This window comes from Odontesthes bonariensis, chromosome 6 (genome assembly GCF_027942865.1).
Source record: "Odontesthes bonariensis isolate fOdoBon6 chromosome 6, fOdoBon6.hap1, whole genome shotgun sequence".
NCBI lineage: Eukaryota > Metazoa > Chordata > Actinopteri > Atheriniformes > Atherinopsidae > Odontesthes > Odontesthes bonariensis.
The window spans coordinates 21,175,212-21,194,686 of record NC_134511.1 but is presented as its reverse complement, the minus strand read 5'-3'; the positions used below and the strand labels follow the sequence as shown (position 1 = coordinate 21,194,686).

General features: G+C 39.9%; 1 protein-coding gene across 3 annotated transcripts in view; it reads left to right on the top strand.

Annotated features, from left to right (window-relative positions):
• Positions 1–14,597: 14,597 nt before the first annotated feature.
• The window catches only part of LOC142382227 (netrin receptor UNC5C-like), a 194,207-nt gene continuing 189,329 nt past the window's right edge, over positions 14,598–19,475 (top strand). For all 3 annotated transcript variants that reach the window (XM_075467856.1, XM_075467855.1, XM_075467857.1), the window contains exon 1: positions 14,598–14,975. In XM_075467856.1, coding sequence (XP_075323971.1) covers positions 14,858–14,975 — 118 coding nt within the window. In that variant the 5' untranslated portion in view covers positions 14,598–14,857. The remainder of the gene's footprint in view (positions 14,976–19,475) is intronic.

The following is a 19,475-nucleotide window of genomic DNA, read 5'->3' as shown; positions in this document are numbered from 1 at the left end:
AGAAAAGAAAAGAAAAGAAAAGAAAAGAAAAGACAAGCAAACAGATGTTATGGGCTGATGTCTGGCAGAATTTAAATGTAACATGAAAGCATTAGAAATATGTTCACCATAGTATAATATCTTAAGCTCATCTCATCTAATTGTATGTTTTAAAACACTGCTGTATGGGGCACCGGGTTGCTCTTAGGGGTAACACACATTAGCTGCCAGCTGCTGGCAATTTGGAACAAAAAAAGAAAAAAAATCCTGCCACAATGGTCCACAAAAGAAGGGTCACGATATGCTATATTCAGCCACCTAGTCTTTGCAACATTTGCAAAGCAAAGGGATCAAACCAAATTTGGAGCCCAAAAGCAGCTCATGCAGCCCTCCACCTCAGCAAATTCAAACCGGTGTTGACTCTGGTCTCAACCCTCTCAGCTAAGAGCAACAGTGGCATTGTTGGAAAACAAATCAGATAGATAGCCTTTAAGTCAATGCTTTGACTGAATAAATAAACTGCTTGAATTGCATGGAGACCCTACTCTTTGGCATTTTGTGTTGAAAGGGTCATAGGTTACTCTTGTTGTCCCTTCATAAACATAAAGAGGGTCGACAATTTCAAAGGCAGGGACTTACATGCATTAGCATACATGCGTGGCCATGCAGGCAACTAAACACACAGAGAACAGAAGCGAAGATTACAACACACTTAAAGAGAGTGTGACTTGATTTTTTTTTGCCAGGGACATCAGAAGTACAGATTTCTACACATAAACTGGGATTTCATGGCCACTTTTGAAATGTATTTTAAAGATATCAATAAAAAGGGTGAATGCAAACTATTGTAAATCTTTTTTTTTTTTTTTAAACTCTACATCTGCTTCAGGTGGTTACTGCTTATTTCAAAGAAGACTTGATCTAAATGATAGGTAATGGAAAAAAAAATTGTGAATTCTATCTTACCTGGCATGGATTAATACAACATGACTCTGAACCAGCAGACATTTAACAACTGACTATTGTCTTCCCAGATATGATATAACACCCCAGCTATTCCCAGAGAAATAATAATAATAATAATAATAATAATAATAATAATAATAATAATAATAATAAAATAATCCCTGTAGCAGAATTCTCTAAAGTCCAATGTGGATCTCCACCGCAGTATTTTTTTTCCTCCTAAAGGTTTCAGTCGGGGCAACTACTTCTTCTAGTGAATTATAATCACTGTTTACATACGCTGTTGACAAGCTTATTTAAAACTAGTCAATAGAAATGCATCTGGTTAATATTTATTTTTCATGGATTTTTAAGAATCACTTCAGATTTGTTATGGTAGTGAATAGAGATCCAGTTTAAGTAAGTAGCTGTTTATGAATGTATTGATGTTCAAAATCTCTGATACATAAACTTTAGTTCCCAGCTCAGATAAGCTCAGCTATCCTTGCAGTGGGAGATGTCTGATCAGAAGGCTGTTGTGTGTCACTTTTTGAGAAGTTACAAATTATATTAATTAATCTAGATGACTTGCACAAAACAAGGTTATATTGTTGTTGTTAGAGTTCCGAGGGCAACTTTAAAAGTTTACTCCATACCTCTTAACAGAGGGTAGCAAGTGGTTTGGACTTTTGGTATGGTCTTGCAAGGTTTTGCAAATGAAATTTCTAAAAAAAAAATCCCCTGTAGCTATTTCTGCTCTGCCCATCTATGTGCACACTGTTTTTACAAGAACACGCCAGTCTAAATTCAAATAGGTATGGCTACCTCAAGTTTTTTTTGTGAAAAAAATACCAAATTATTTCCAACATTACCGACAAACTGACCAAAAGAAATCCAGCACTAGTCAGGTGATGTCTTGTTGGAAGAGTTCAAATTTGCTCGTTCCTGTCGTGCCGTTCAGATCTTGTCAAGCACATTTCTGTCAAACATTTACAAACATTTAAGTCACAGATAAACAGAAATTTTTTTTTTTTGTCAGACACATGCACAGCAGCGTGTCTGTGAAACTTCCACAGCCTTGAGGTTCACAGGCTGTGCCAGATTGATGATGTTCAAACAGCAGCTGAAAGAGCTGTGAGGGATGTTATAAAGAGCTCAGGGGTGACAGCTGAGTTGGGCTGACATGAACCTTGACCTTACACCTCTTTAGAATGTCAGCAAGCACGCACATGTGCACACATTAACACACACGCTGATACACTGGCACCAGTAATATTTGAATACACAAACATAGCTATAGCTCCCTGTCTCCCTGCCTCATTTCTCTCTCTCTCTCTCACTCACTCACTCACACACACACACACACACACACACACACACACACACACACACACACACACACACACAGACAGTCTTTGAAGGCTGTGGCAGTAGCCACTAATATGTTGCAGGGTCCCAGTAAGTAGCTGCAAACTGTTTTCTTTCATCTTCACGGGAATAGATGAGGAGATAAGAGGATTGAAATCACCAGGCAAGCAGACTGCCATCACATGAGGAACTCTTATCTAAAAAATGCCAGGTTTTTCTGGTACTCCCTTGTTTTCAGATAAACAGCAGCTTCTATTTATTTATTTTTTAAAATTTGTGTCTATTTTTCCCTGGTCTAGGGAAATCTTGTCATGATCAGGTGCTGTTGAATACAAATGATCTCGAGCTACATGAAATCAAGGTAATCATAGGAATGACACAAAGAGGGATGAGTGAGGACTGATGATGTGAGCCAAGAGGCAAGGAGCCTAACAAGCCCAATTTCCATAATATTTTTTTTCTGCTCCAATACTTGCTTAATGCTTAATTAACAAGTAACCCTGGATAGATTATTAGAAAGCAATATAAAAAGGTGCTTTGGATGTTTTTATGACGATGACATCATCCCACTAGACGCGTGTAAGCTCCCATAAGCCCCCCGATATCCCCGGATAACAACAACACGGCAGCTATGAGCTAACAGTGCAGTAGTACGCGTCCATTCATTCATTCGGCCTAAAGTATTGGTGAAATAAAGACAGATAATGCCTTATTTAGAGGCTGTATTGTTGTTAACTCCCGTTATATGGACATACGCGGAACTCGAGTAATCTAAATATCTTCTAAAGGACGCCGACTTTCACCAAACTGTTATGGTTGAGTAGATGAACGTATTTTATGCCAGAAATAATTTTTTTTTTTTTAAAAACTTCCCCTTTAACTGGTGAAATACAAATATGACATTCTGATTTCATGATCATCTTGATACAGAATTATCTTCTTTTGGTAAAGGCAAAAAATCATACCAGTGTTGGCCTGTACTTGCTGTATTGATTAACGTTTCAAGTTTGTAACAGTTTGTGCAGAATTTCAGAACATCTTTAATCCAAGAAACGTTGTGTTACTGCTGCACTGTGGGGGCCACTGTTGTTTTACCAGAAGCGCAATGTAAGCAGGGCTGCAGACTTTTGCAGGGAAACTACTTTTAGAGGGGCCAGGTGCATAAAACTTTGAAAAAGCTCTACAATATGGCTAAAACTATTGCCTAGGTGAGAGAGAAACGGCATTTCGATTCTCCTGTATGTCCAGAGAATTGGAACCGTGGAAAACTGTGTGTTCGTGCAAAGGCAGAAATGCGCATATGCATTCTTTTGGCCTGATTTATAAAGGCATGGACAGGGCTGGAGTGGGATAGATTTTCAGCCTGTGAGTTTCATACCAAGACCATCTTACTTTTTTTATGTGCAGTAAATTGAATAAAACAAGAAAATAAAACAACCCTAAATAAAACAACTTATCTCACTCTGTTACCCCTGTTGCTACTTCTTTAGTGGAAACTGTGTTCTGGTTTATAAAGTTTTGTTTATTTCTCCCTCAATTTCACAAGACATGAAGAGTTCCTTACCAGTACTCATTAACACGAAGGCTTCAAAGTTCTCCTGAGCCACTGAGCTTTTCCTGGTCCTCACAAACTCAAGTGTTGAGAAGCTTATCCTCATTGACAACTTAAGTTAGTTATTGAACTGTTGATTTGCCAATTTTAATCCATTGTTGATTAAAAGAAGAAAAGAAAACATGGAAGTTGCAGTGCAGCACACAGAATTATTATATATTTTAAATATACAAATAAAACTGACTGAGCTATCTTATTCTGATTGACCTCTTTGGTCACTTTAATTTACAATGAATACATCAGAAGCCTCTGAACATTTAGATTTCATGTATAATCTATCTTTGAACCGTGCTTGTTTGTTTTCTTGTAAACAGCCATAACTTATATTTGCATATTCTGTTTACACTAAGTCTTACCTGTCCTCTCAGCAGTCAGATTAAATCCAGTCTGCTTCTCTGGGTTTCTTGTCATCATTTCCGTCAGACAGATTTGATTAGTGGTTTCAAAAAGTAGAGAACAGGGATTACACCAGAACATATCTGAATAGTTTAGAGACTTTCCAATGAACTGTCCTGGCAGCTCACAAACAAACAAACAAACAAACTAATAAGAACCCGGGGCAGTCATTTTCTGTAGGTGGTCACATACAATCTTTACTGATTGGAAAACCAAGTGAAAAACAGTGCTGGTGCTCAGAGAAAAAGAAAATAAAAAATAAAAATATTAAATAGACACAAGCCTCACAAGCCTTTTTTTTCCCTTTCACGATGGGATAACAGGCCCATCTTGTAAGCAGCAAGTCAACAAAAAACCAAAATGCATGTGCAGGAACCTGCTTTCCACACCCATTTTAAGCCATAAATAGATGCAGACACCTAATATGTGGTTTGCATATCAAAACATAGTTTGCACCACCACCAAGTATGATAGTGACAACAACAGCAAAGAAGAAGGTATTTAATTTATCGAGTTAAATGGAGACACTCACCAGTGAGGCAGTGAAAATTAAATCTGTGGAATCACAAACACAATTAAATTAGAAAAAAAAGTCAAAGAAGTTAGATATTTCCAAATCTAAATATTTGAATGGCCCACCATTAAAAAGAGAAACCTGTTTGCTGACTAGACTGAAAGGGAGAACCTGCTGTTTTTCACAGCAGAAGGTGTGTGAACGTCCCAGCTACGTGTGCAACTTTTGAAGAGCTGCACCACCACTAAGGCTGAGCGAGTGTTTAGCTAGAACTTGACTGTCAGGAATTACGTTTAAGCCATGAGCTAGCTTAGTCTTATATGACAAGTTCTGGTTTATAGTTCTTGAAATTGTCAGGATCTGGATGTTTTTTGTGGTGTTTTTATATTTAATTATTGGTTCTGTTTTTGCTCAGTGCTCTCGGTTCTTTCTTTATTAGATCAGTTTTTGTTTCACCTTAGCTTTGTTTTTTCCTCATATTCAGTTACGTTTAATTACTCCTTGTGTGTTCTTTGTGTTAGTTTGATTATTTCCCCGTTATTATTCTGGTATGTTTTCCCTTTGCTTTAGATTAATTTTCCTAAGTTAGTGTGTTCTCTCTCTCTCTCTCTCTCTCTCTCTCTCTCTCTCTCTCTCTCTCTCTCTCTCTCTCTCTCTCTCTCTCTCTCTCTCTCTCTCTCTCAGTCTGTCTCCTGCCATCGGCCCTCTTCAATCTCACCTGCGTCCTGTTTAGTAATCAACCTCCCCAGTGTATATATGCCTTTCTAGTTTCACCACTCCTTGCCGGATCCTCGACTTATTTTTCTCACTAGTCTTTCTGGTCTCCCTCATCAACTTCCCGTTTTCCCCTCGAGTTAGTTCTTATCATTCCTTAGTCTCCTTTTGGTTTTGTTCCTGTGCTCCCTGTGTTCTTTAGTATCATCATCTATTTTCATTAAATCATCACATCAACTTACCTCCTCTACGTTGTCTGCATTTGGGTCCTACTCCGTTACGGCACCATGACAGAAATGTTAACAAGACATCTGATGTGTGTGTGTGGAGGATAACCAGTTTGATAGGGCTGTGCAAAGCAACCAAAGTAATATAACACAAGATTATTAATACACCTGGGGATGACCAATTGGTGGGGTATTATTATTTTTCTTCAATTACTCATTGGTAACATTTTACCAATTGTATATTTCCCAGTGCTGCATTGGACAGTTTATACAATGTATGCTTTCAACCCCAGAAAATACCACATAATGGCTTTTAATTTCCCAAGTTATTAAGAAATTGCACATGTAGCACAGGTACAAAATGACCTCCCTCAGTATTTCTCTCTCTCCCTCTCCTCTCTTATCAGCTCAGTCAGCTTTTTCATTAATATTCTAAAAATATTAATTTCCTCCTGCCCTTTCTCAGTCATAAAGAGGATGCATCAGCAGCAAACTTGTAATTATTTAATTACATCAATATTGGTCACTGCTGGAATCGCAGTTGTAATTAAGTGTGATTTGAGGTTCCGGGACTGTGCATGAATTAATAATGAGCTAATCAAAAAGCACTTGGCCTGATTGCCAGGACACTAACACCTAGGAAGAGGAAGGGAATTAAGTGTTATCTGTTCCTGGCTTGTGGAGCACATCTGTATTTGTCATGGCCTCCAGAGGTTTGTTGTTTTTCCTTGAACTCCTACAATTAGATCATTTTGTTTTGAAAGTTAATGTGATAAGTGTCTCCAGCTGACGGGTTTAAAGCCAGGGTGTATTAAGCAGGGAGATGGGGATCTTGTAGTTGAAACTCGTAGCTGTACGCACTTGAATTGAAATGCCATTTGCAAAGGTAGAAGAGTATTTGTCTGGGGAAATGTAAAAAAAGAAACTGTTAGTGCATCCCTCTCCAATGTCATTTTGTCTCCACAAGAACCTGTTGAAGTACATCTGAGAGCAACCTTCCTGTTTATTATCAGATTATGCAAACTCCTCTGAAATGTATTTCTTTACTTCTTTAGACATCCAGTCATTTTTGATGATACATTCATTTACATTTATCCAGATCTGGAATCTGTGTTAAGAAATTAGACTTTGTAAAGCTCTGTATTAAGGCTTAAAAAAAAAAAAAAAAGAAGATATTAATGATCCTTTATAGGTTCATCAAGTCTACACACTTCAACACAAGAAGGCAATATGTGTAATAAAATGTTAGAAACTGGATTTTTTTTTCTTCCAAATCCTCCAGCATCTGCCTTCACACTTGTATTGGTCTCAACCTGCTGGAACACAGCCATCTGGTGACTACGTGTGTCAGGAGTTTAATCTGTAATGCCAGTTTTCACCTGTATTCAGCCCAAAGCTGCTAACAGATGGCATTTAAAAATGTCAAAATTCTGAAAAAGTCAAACATTTCAGAAAGTTATTTAGAGACTATATCTTAAAAAATAAACCTAAGAGACAGTCATTAAAAGTTTCTTTTTTTTTTTCCCTTTTTTTTTTCCCTTCTACTTTCTTTATTTTTCCTTACTTTTTAGAATGGACTGTCTCTGCTTGTGGTTTAATAATAAAATGCTCTATTGTTGAGCACTGTTAGGCAGTAGTGGCATATGGTGGGTATTAACACTCCTCTTACATGACAGGTGGATCTGTCAAATGGTTGCGGTGTAGCAGAGAATGTGGTTTGACTATAACTCCCTTCATATTGCATATTTATCATGTAACTTGAAGAACATGTATGGGGTTCTTCTAGTTTTTTTTTGTGGCATGAACCAAAGTTACTAAGCTGAAATTGCTGTCGTTACTGGTCCAAACACCCAGTGTTCTCGAGGTGCTTGAGATTTTGTCCACCATAGTATGGATGGAATTTTTAAAGAAAAAGAATAAAACTCTCTTCGACAGTTCTTTAACCTGTTCTGACGATAAAAAATGTATGTGACCTGTTTAACAAGACCAAGTGCTTGTTCTGCAAGTGTGGCAGTAGGCATGGCATAAGGGGAGAATATTCACAGACATACCCGCTTGTGGCCCCAGACCTATGGGGGAAATATTTCTGCATCACCTTGCTTTGAGTGTCTTTCAATAACTTTGTTCTTGACAACTAACAGAGACTGTAAACTACAGATGTATTTTGGGGCACCAGTTGTATTTCACAGCACAGAAGATAAAGAGATGGTGGAGTGCTTTCTGGATATCTATTATTTGGTGATGCAGTGTGCATTTTAATACAAGACAAAATAAATAATATAATAATTGTCTCGTAAATAGTAAGACAAAAACAGCTCTTTATGTATGAGCTGGGAGAAATCTGATGTGATCTTGTCCATGTTAGCTTTGTCTTTCTCCTCAGTCATAGTTAAGGGTGGATAGCTTCTGTTATACCTGCCTATTACAAAAAGTCAGAGAAATGAAAAAAAAAAGGTTTTAAAGAAATGCATAAATGGAATTAAGTCTCAGGACCTAAATGCTTTACAAAGTTTATTTTGACCGCATATTAATGATATCATTACTCACATGCTAATCCTTGTGAAACATTCAGCAGGAACGTGCACTGCCAAACACAAACATCATGAAAGCACCTCTCCCCAGTACTACTTTGGGGGGAAAACTCATAAGGGTGCATTCAATGTAGATGCAAAATTGTACCGTTTAAACTGTGTATTCATCACCTGCAGACTTACTTGTGTTAGTCTTTCTCCATCTCTGTGGGTGTTTTTGCCTTCCTTATTTTACAGACAAAGTCTTCTTTCAAAGTGCTTTGACTGTTTCCAGTGAGGTGGAAGGTTGTGTTAGCCATCATAATAGATTATAAAATAGCGAAGGAATACCATATATTGGACTGTATGATGAATATGAAAGGAGTCTTACTTTCAATCAAGAAATAACCATTAAGTTGACTTTATTCGTGTTTTGTTCTATAACATTTGCATTTTTAGGCAATAACAGATATTGCAGTTTTGCAAACAAGTACAGTTTTTATTAGATCAAGTCATTTATAGATTTCATTCAGTGTGGCAGCCACATTTTGTGTCTCTCTCAGGAAGTTATTCACCTTGATGACTCTGATACATCATCTCAATGCATGTCTGTCCTCTCCGTTTGCCCCTTGGATTTCTTGGATTGACTTCTGTAAATTCCCAAAGTATTGTTGCACCCATGCGGGACACAGTGTGGCTGACACGGAGCCATTTGGGGAATGAGATGGTCAGTACTCATCACAAAGATATCTGCAAAACAGCTACAATCCGAGGTGATGTGAAAGGTTTGATATTTTGGATGTTGTGTTTTGCAAATGACTGTTGGCAAATACACATGTGCGCACTCAGAACAGAAGCAATTTCTAAATCTCATTTTCGTTATCTCAAAACACACACACACACACACCACAAACACACGCACACACGAATAAATCCTCGTACAAACACTAGCTTCTTGGTGTACCACCTGTGCCCCCTCCTCTCCATCTCCCCCCTCTCTAATCCACTTGAATGTAGCTGGATATTAGATTAGAAAGTTATAGATGTGATTATTCGTCCCTGGGCACAGTCATCTATTTGCTGATTAAAACATGAACTGAGGGCCATTATGTAACTGCTTAAAGAGATTAAACCTAGTCACCCTCATGGGGGCCTGCTCTCTGTTGTAAAGTGAAATGGAAATAGCACAGGTAATGACACTCATGATTGTATGTTAGGTACACTTCTACAGGTAGCAAGATGGAGGTGTACAAGAGTCAGCGACAACTTGTTGCAAGTTTAACTTTGCATTCAGTTAAGTACCTTTTTCCATGTCTTGAATAAGTTAACTGGAATTCCTCAAGTGATTGCCTCCTATTTCAAAATTGCACTTATGGCAGAATAGAAATGAACAGTGTGCTCGAGCAGTCCAGAGTGATTGTAATATGAAAGTCCAATGTCAGTGTGCTCAATCTCAAACATCCAAAAGCAGCTTGCTGGTTGACTGTTTGTCGTGTCATGAACTACAGTGGCTGTAGACTGTACATGTTGTCGCCCACGCAGAACTTGGATGTTTTCTTTGAGTTTTTGTTTCCTTTTTTTTATGTGCATATGAATAAGCAGTTTCTCCTCCTTCTACAATTACATCCAGCACTAAACCTTTTAGTTGAGGCTGTCGTGCACAAACATTTCAGCATATTTTGAAGCCACAGCAGGGACATCAGTTTCTTCTTGATGGCTAAAACAGAGTCAAACTCTTGCATGACACTGCACATCTTCAATTTCACCCATCCCCCTCACCTCCACACTGCAATTCTACACATTTTTGGAACTGCAGTGGGAATATTTAGGAAAATGCACTTTTCACTAAGGACAGAGATATCACTGTTATTGCAGTGTATTAGATTTGAAGCTGCTGGCAATAGCTGACAAGCTCAGCTTGGCATCAAGACTGGAATTAGGGAAACATCTTCCTTGACCTCTGTGCCTAGGTAAGGGACTCTTCCTCCCTGTATCTGTGAAGTTAACACATTATATGCTGATCATTTAATCTGTATAAAGACATGTAAAGGCACAAACATCATGGTTTGAAAGAACTGTCTTGTAGTTTCCACTTGTTGCCAAGCAACCTGAAAGCCAAACCAAGACTCCAGGGAGTCACTGCATTGGGCCTCATATGAGCGATATCAAACTGCTCATCTATCTCTCTGTAAGAAATCAATTAGATATAGCCCCTGAAACAGGAATCTGATTCTCCCACAATTGTTAAAACAAAGTTGAGCACTAGGGATCATTGATGTGTGTGAAACCTGATGATGATCAGGTTGCCAGATCAGGTTGCACGCTGGTGAAATATCACGCAACATACTGTACAAACAAGCCCATTTTTCTTCTTTAAATCAGTGCTGTATATGATTAAACACCCTCCTCTCTGCTTTGTCATTATGGCTTTATTCTTTAAACCATTCGTCCTCAATGTATTCTTTCTCCCCTTCTCATTACTGCTACCTCTTTGATGCTGCGGGTTACAGACAGGCAACCAGTGGGAAATTTGTTCAACTTTTTGATTACTGTATGGCTATCTCTGTAATGATGATAAACACGAATAAAGGGATGTTGGATTGTCTTTGATGATCCTCACATTCAAAGAAAGAGCGAGACAGAGACAGTGCAACAAAGTCCTGCAGGAGTTAGAGCTTAAAGGCTCTGGAGCAGACTGAGCATTCACACACACCCCCAACACACACACACACACGCTAAAATCTTTATTCTTTTAGCTTAAGTAGAGGACTTATTCAGCAAGCACATTTCCAATTCACTATCCTGAAAGTTACAATCCCAAATGAGAAGGATGAATCAGATTTACATTCAACATTCAAAATAACTGCTTTCCACCACGTTGTGGCAACTACTATGTATTGAGGTTAAAGCAGAGAATTAAGCAGCAGCATTTGTTACTTGGAGTCATATAAAAAACCTTGCTTCAGTTCACTCCATATGAAAAGCATCAACTTCAGAAATGGATTTTTCAACCAGTCATGATTAATGCAGTTAATATGTGGTCCATTTAATAAGATTGCTCGCATTTATTTGGGAAAATACTGATCTGACAATAAAGGCAATGGAGGCTTTCTCTCCCCTTTGTTTCTATGATTTTTATTCCCCAGTAATGATGCTCTGCTGTATTTGTGGTCAAAAGATTAACATTAACAAGATGGTGTCATGCATTTTCCCTGTCATTTTTATGTTTGTTAGGATCCCTCTCATAGTAGCATGATGCAACTAATGTTCACTAATGTGCAGACGGATCAGCGTTCAATGTAATCTGGTGTACAAAAAGAGCAACACCTCTGACTCCCTATCATATTTGTTTTGACCAATTCATTGGTGTCTTTCTGTATTGTTCATGAGCAAACTGTTCTGTTTTCATGCTATTTTGAATGTAGAAGACTTTCCTGGCACAACTCCCATTATTCTACTTTTCTTTTTTTTTTTTTTATTGTGCCAATGTGTGCTTTGACTCCAGAAGCTGTAAGAATAACTTTGGATCAAACGATCTGCTCTTGGGGAGAATCCGCTGTGACCACCAGTCCTTGATGAAGTAGCAGTTGTTAGAAGTCTTTGCCACTTGCAGATAATTTTTCTAAGAGTAAAAATATTTTGTTCATTATTTTGAGCTCTCATCCATTGCATTGCCAGACATATAGGCACTGATAAACTTCAATATGAAAGCCTTACAGCTCTTTCTATCTTGAAATAACTCCAAACAGCTCTGTGGAAAAGAGAACAGCAGGCCCTAACATCAGTGGTTTAAATAAGACGGTGTCCACCTCTGACCCCCAAAGGAGGTTCCAATCATTGGTGCCTGATCTCCATGTCCTGTTTCTGATTTGGTGGATCTCTGGGTCTGATGAATGTAGGAGTTGTAAAAACTATTCCCAACTGACTCATTTAGTGTTATGATATTGGTATAGTGAAGATTACAAAATGTATAATTTACTTGACATTTATCCAGGCTTTTTACATTTTATTTAAATGTGTGGTTCATTAAATAAAACCAAATATTTGCTTTTCTCAAAAGTGTTCCAATCAACCCAACATCAAACACTATTAAATTCTCTTTTACCTCCAGCTGGTGTGTCCACAGCAATAAGCAGTGTGAGAGCATGCAGCCAAATGTTGCACCACTGACACCGTTAGTATCAGTTATACTCATTTTGTGTTACGCATTTATCACACAATCCCTAAAAATCCATCCATCCATTTTCTATACCGTCTTTCTCCAATACAGGAACGCAGGGGGGCTTTAGCCTATCACAGCTCCCATTGGGCAAGAAGCAGAGTACACCCTAAATAGGTCACCAATCCATTGCATGGCCAGCACAGAGACTAACAACCATGCACACTCACACTCACTCCTAGAGCCACCACTTAACCTAACATGCATGTTTATGGACGGTTGGAGGAAGCCGGAGAATCTGGAGGGAACCCACATACGGATGAGGAGAACATACAAATCCCACACAAAGAGGCCCCAGCCAAGACTCAAACCAGGAATTTTCTCACTCGCCAACCACTACACCAACTTGCCCCAAACTCTAAAAGTTGAGAATATACAAGATTTTTTTGTCTTGTACCTCAGCAAATGCATATTTTCCTCTGATAGAGACAAAACTCCCTTTCATTCATAAAACACTCCTATTTGAGATTCAAAAACGAAAGGGAACTTGTTGTTTGATAATGTGCATGCAGAGTGGTTTCAATGAAAATGTGTTTAGATGCTCAAAGTTATAAATTAGATTTAATCTGAACTTGAGATGTTCAACAATGTATGACACATTTATTTTTTTTTCTTATTTCAACAACTATTACAAACAGTTTGCCAAAACTACCACAAGGCAAGTTCCACATGATCATTACATTTAAGTCAATTGCAGTCAGCATATACATATATGTTGTGCTGCCATCAAGGATAGTGAAAATCCCTTTTGCCTTTGACTGTAGCTGGTGTAAGTGCTGATCCATATCCAAGTGTGCCATATGTTTCTCGTGTAACTTATTGCTTTCCCATTCCCAATAAAGTGGCAGAATAAAAAGGCTTTTACAGGTCCCTGTGGGTAGCAGCTACTTCCAGTGGTAGTCACTGAGCTGCAGGGCTGCTGTGGTGACGAATGGCACCAAGCACATATTTTACTGTTGCCATTTACAATGCATGATCCAGACTGTGCTGCTCAAATGACTGTGCAGCAACAGAGACAAGAGTTATAACAGCTGTAAGTATGTGTGCGTGTGGTCGTGTTCCGCGCACACATACAAATAAATTGCTTCAAAGTTCCAACAGGATTGGTCCCTCATTTAAGTGTTTATCTTTTACTTCTGCAGGCTGGCATTTCATGGCCACTCACTGCATGTAGTGGTGGTAGATGAGGGGGAAAAGATGTTTATCACATGTTGTTGAACTTTTACTTAGTTGTCATGTTAACATTGAGATGTAGTGCAGCATAGATGTGAGGTGATGGTAAGCAATTTTCTTGTCTCTGGGAGATGAGTTTCTTTACTTTAAATGCTAAAAACATTAATAAATTCTAACTCATCTACTTAACGAAAGCATTTTATATAGCTGTAAAAATCTTCTAAAGTTTTATTGTCAGACACCCACTCTTGATAAACTGATAACAAATGGTGTCAGTGGGATGGTTTCATTCTGCTTTCCATTGGGCCCACTTCAAGGTAATTAACACTGTGGCGAGCTGGTAAGTGTATAAAAACTTAGTGAAAGACTTTATTTCATGATTAGGATAATGTGTAGTGTATGCTACGCAACTAAACTAAGTTAACTCTCTTATATCGTTCTTCCCAAAAACTACATTTAGATTTTACTCGTGCAGTACAAACAAAACATGATCGCTGGGCTCTCAGTCCGTCTCCCTTTGTAGGTCCAACGGACGTGGCCATCAGGGGGCAGAGATAAGTCGGTGCTTTCTGAAAACACAGGCCGTATAGTAACTCCTAATAGTTCATTAAAAAAAAAAAGTAAGGAAAAAGTTGATCCCACTCGTGGTGATAAAATAAAGTCCTGTTTAAATCCCTCAATGTCGTGTTAGGAGTCAGAGGCATCGTCTCCAACGAACCGAGCTAAAAAAGAAAAAGAAAAAAACATCACTCTTGGACGTGGATCCTAGTTACAACTCGGCTGTTTTGACTTTTAATTCATTGTCATGCTCGTGTGTGCTGGAAAAGAGAAGCAACGGAAAGGAGAAAGGTAGAAACTGTGAGCCTCGCATGGTAGCCAGAGGGCGGTGGCATTTCTCTCTCTCTTTCTCTCTCTGCGTAAACGGAGACGGTGGCGAAGGGGAGAGCGCACGAAGAGGAGAGCGGAGAGCAGTGGCAAAGCAGCAGTGCCGCTGACACAAGTGACGGGACCCCGCGGCATTTCCACCACCTCATTCTCAGTTTTCAGCAGCGCTTTTCCAGACGGACACATATCGGGACTAGAGGCTTTGCTCCTACACCGTTGGTTTTGGACCCCATCAGCAGATCCTGTGTTGGAGGGGGGTTCTTGTGTCCCCCATCGCGGACGGAGGAGTTTTGTGTGTTTAACGCCTTGTCTGTAATGGGTGAAAGTGGACTGAGAAGTGGAGTAGCGTCCGGGGGTTCCAGCTTGGTTAGAATGTGCGCCGCGCCGGGGATCCTTGTTCTCTTGGTGCTTCTACACCCAGGAGTCGCTCAAGGTAAGGCGGGAGAGTGCGTCCTCTTCCAAAGCCTTTAATTACACCTTCCACGTTTCAGAGTGAGGATGGGCACTGTCCTTCGCTGCCGAAGTGCATTAGTGCGGAGGTGACGGCGCACCAATTAGTAGACTGAGAGGCAGAAGTAGCTCCTGCGCTGGAGGTACCACTTTTTTGGGTTAATTCCACTTAAATGGAGTTGATGTCAACGAGTGGGTGGTTTAAGTAAAACAAGGTTATATTCACATTTCTGCTTGAAGTTAACTGTTGAAGCAGGATTTTTTTCATTTTTATTTTCATTTTAGCGAAATACGAATGACTAATTTTTAAAAGACTGAGAAACAGGCAAAAATCTGCTCTCCACTCGCCCTCACAACTAGAAAAATACAAATTTAACCGCCTCACCGGGGAGATTTCTGGTCTTCGGAATATAATAGGCTGTTGCAATTACTGTCTCTCCTTATTTAGGCTGCTTGGACTGTTTTAGAAGAAAACTGTTTGAGATCCGCCTCCGAGGTGGCTGCGGTTTTAAGGCGAAAACTCTGAAGAGCAGCTCTCAGAATTCACGCTCTGATGTCTCATTGCGGAGCACTTTGCAAAACACAAGCGACGCTCCACTGCTCCGACTGGAGAACAGTTCCCACGTAAAGACACACGCGCGCACACACATCTGCCAGAAGCTCTCTGGCAATTACAGACAAAACGACAACAAAAGTCCTGACCATGATTAGCTTTGATATAAATGGTTCTCGCTGTATGATGGGGAAATGTTCGGCTGTGGAAATGTCCTGGTATATTGCAGCTGTGTCCACTATGCGCCCCAAGTGAACCATAACAGGGATATTGAAGTGATATTTCTGAGGAGAGCCAAGCACTAACCCACCACGGCTGGTGTTTGCAGCAGGTCACAGGCTGAACGAATCAAGCTGCACATCTTTTTGCCTTTTAAGCATTTTATTATTCTTTGCTTTGAGCTCAGCTAATAGGCCTCCTCAGTGAAAGAATGAAAGAAAAGTCAGACTCATTTCAGCCTTCCCTAACCTCACTGACCTTCTCACGGAGAACTCGTGCCTTGTTAATGTTCATCCAAAAGAATTAATGGACAAACCGTTGTGCTCACAAGCTGCTCAATTCGTCACATTTTCTCAGTTGAGCTTGTGAAAGTTCGACCTTATCATAGCCTGTCATGATTGATTTTTATCATCTGGTTTGATATAACAGTAATATTCCACTTTGAAGCTTGTTAAAGAAAAGCACGCAGTAATTTGCCTAGTCTACACCAGGATGTAGTCTATAAATTGGTATTGACATTACAAATTGGCCAAGGGCTTTTGTGCTGAATATAGGAAGTAATTGGACATAATGTTGCTGCTACCTTTGTCTTGTTGCCCTGGGGAACAACGTTTCAGCAACAGCCTCCGATATTCATTAGAAATGTTCTTTATTGGTTTACTTGTAAATCGATACATTGCAATTTAGGGACATATTTTGAGTAGGGGTTCACCGGCCTCTGATTTATGGCATCCTGGCACCAATATAATTTGACTCGTGTAGAGAAATCTGATAATTGGGGCTCACACTGTTGATTTGTTTCAGGCAAGTGACACTCAGACTTTTCACACTCCTTAAAACTGCAGCTTTTCCCTCTCATTCTGCAAACCTTTTTTTAAAGATTTTCTCCTCCAGCCCTAATGTGTTTGCTTGTTATTTTTGTTTCTGATATTTCTCGTCTCAAGCAACTTGGTTCATGTGTCTGAAGTTGTTTCTTGGTGTGCAAGGAGTCACTCGTTAGCTCAACTGAAGGGGACATAACACACAAACACAACCTACCTTAACTGAGGGGGGAGAGGGCCGCTTTGTGCTAGCTGATCCTTCCTCTGCATCAAAGTGCAGAAATAAGTTCTCCACCCATACAGGTGGAGAAATATTTGTTTAAAGTGAGTTATTGTGCTATTTGTAACTGCTTATACATCATATTTGGTCAATTGTTGTTACCTCTAGCTTTAATTCTGCTGTTTGGTAAGTTAAATAGCTGAGTTTCTTTTTGTGGTCAAAACAAATTATGTTCAGGGTAATAGTATGTGTGAAAGCTATGCTGGCACTGCTGTGAATTTAAGTCTAATGATGAACCGCAGAGAGTTTCAAATCCCTTTTGGGTGAGCTTGTCCCTTAAACAATGGGTTGAATCCATGACTCTTCATCAGTTCTCTCTTAAGCTTTAAGTAATTCAGTTAGGCGTGTTTGGGTATTTTCTTTACAGCTTCATAGAAATATCGTTGCACTGTGGAGAGGTCTCACACTGGCAGACATACTTGTGTATACCATTGACATGGGCTCATACAATGAGAGGAGGAGTGTTAGTTGAGATCCACTCATGCCAGCGTAAGTGCATGTGTCCATCTTCAAACTAAGCACCGCCCTCAAGCAGTTAAGGCTATTAAAAAGCCATTAGCTGAACCCCTTTACATTTGCTCTTTTGTGAATGGGTGTCAAGATCGCTACACTCAGACGGAAAATTCCCCTTGTTTATTTTGATGACTAAGCTGCAGCTTCTATGGGGCACCAGTTTAAAAGATTTGGCGTGTTTCTGCTTTGTTTTTGCCATTCACGTTCCAAAGTTTGGTAACTGGGATCCGGTTATTGACGCTTCCGTTTTTTTCTCCTATGGAACTCTTTTTCGCCCAGTGTAAAATGTACAGAAATTTGATTTTGAATTAAACTGTGTGCAACAAATATGTGGATATTGAAGCTTTTGAGTCTGTTCAGATGGATGTTGGTCTGTGTGCTGACTGAGAGGGCTTTTTGAGGTGTTTGTGTTAGTTTATGAACTTGGCAGTTTGGGCATTGTCTCAGGGACCTCCTGTGGAGTGTGTACTTGTGTGTGTGTGTGTGTGAACTTGGCACTATCCAGTGCTCCAACAGAGCTCACATGGTGTTTTGTCGCATATGTGTGTATGTATGTGCGCACACTCAGCATTATGATACTGCCAGAGCTCCCATGCTGTCTGCCATTATGCTCTTATCCTGTCTCATGGTGTAGTGCAGCCATCCAGGGTTCAGTGCTTGCAGGGGGACAGCTGGGAATTATTGGAACCATATAGGCAACTTTGATTGGCTGTGTTGCTTCAGCCAGTGTAGTGCAATTGGTCTAGCAGATTTTATGTGGTAAATATGATGATGTTTCTGTATCAGAGGGAAAGGCTGAGGTAGACGGATTGAAAGAGGGAAAGGATGAATGGATGAGGAATGGAGATCTCTCTGGGTGGTTTGTACGAGCTTTGATCACTCCACGAGGACTTGACAGGCTGACTGACACACACACGCATGCACGCACAGCAAGATATTTCTGCAGTGAAACAATGCTGCATTCTGTCTGCATCCTCCGTGTTGTGTGTGTGACCGCTCTGCGTGCATGGTGTGTGCACACGGATGGGTGTTCAAGGGAGTGTGTGAAAGAAAGTCTTTGACTGTGTCTGGGGTTGTTTTGTGTAGAGGACCCTCCTGCTGCTAGCAGCAGCCTAGCGATGGCAGATTTCCCTCGACCTTTCAGCCCTTTTTTTGAAAAAATCTCCTTGCTTATTCATCCGTGCATTTCATAAACTCTCACTTTAAGTGTGAGCAGTGACGAGATGTTTCTCCTGCCACCTTTTTCACTTTTAGATCTATTCTTTCAGTCTTGTTCTCTGTTAACTGCTGAATGGATTTTACTGACCTTTTTTTCTTGCTGTTTTTTTTTACCTCCATGCCTGTGGCCTTGCTCATCCATTCACTGAGTAGAGTTTATGTTGTACAAGCAAAACGCTGGATCTCTCCACCTTCAGCTGTGTATGTTTTTATGTATGACTGACTTCAAAATGTTGTAATTACTGCTTGGCCTATTTCAGGAATCAAAATTCTGAGCTCTGAGATTGTTTGTGTAGCGGCAGAACATTGCGGCTTGTTTTCCTTTTGAGGCAGAAGAAATGCCTCTTTTGAACAAGCGTGGTTTTCAACAGACTGCGTCGCCAAACTGCGTCACCCCACTTGCGCCTTTTACTATCCCTCATTCTTCTCAAGGGGGACACCCAGGAAAAAACGTAATAGTCCATCCCTGTGTGTGCCTTTGTACGACTGTGTCTGTGAGTGCCCTAGTTTTTCTCCAAGACTAGATGGAGAGAAGTAGGAAAAGAAACTGCTACATGCTCTGCAACTGATTCCCAGCTTCTCATGCTGCTAGCCCTAAATCCTTCTAGAGTTTCATGTAAAGATCTGGAATTATGAATTTTTCATGGCCTGCGAAACCTAAGGCCTCATTTGGAGCTCTCGTTTCAAGGCTTTTTGTTTTAGTTTAGCTGTGTGTGTTCCTGTGTGTAACTCAGTGTGTGGGGCTGTGGCAGTGAGAAAACACCATTTGTTCCCAATCAATGGCCTACTATATAGTTCCCAGTGGTCCCTTTCAGTCCAGCAGTGCAAAAATCATGAGCCTATTTAAGTAGTCTTTACTGTATCTTTAGGTTAATCTGC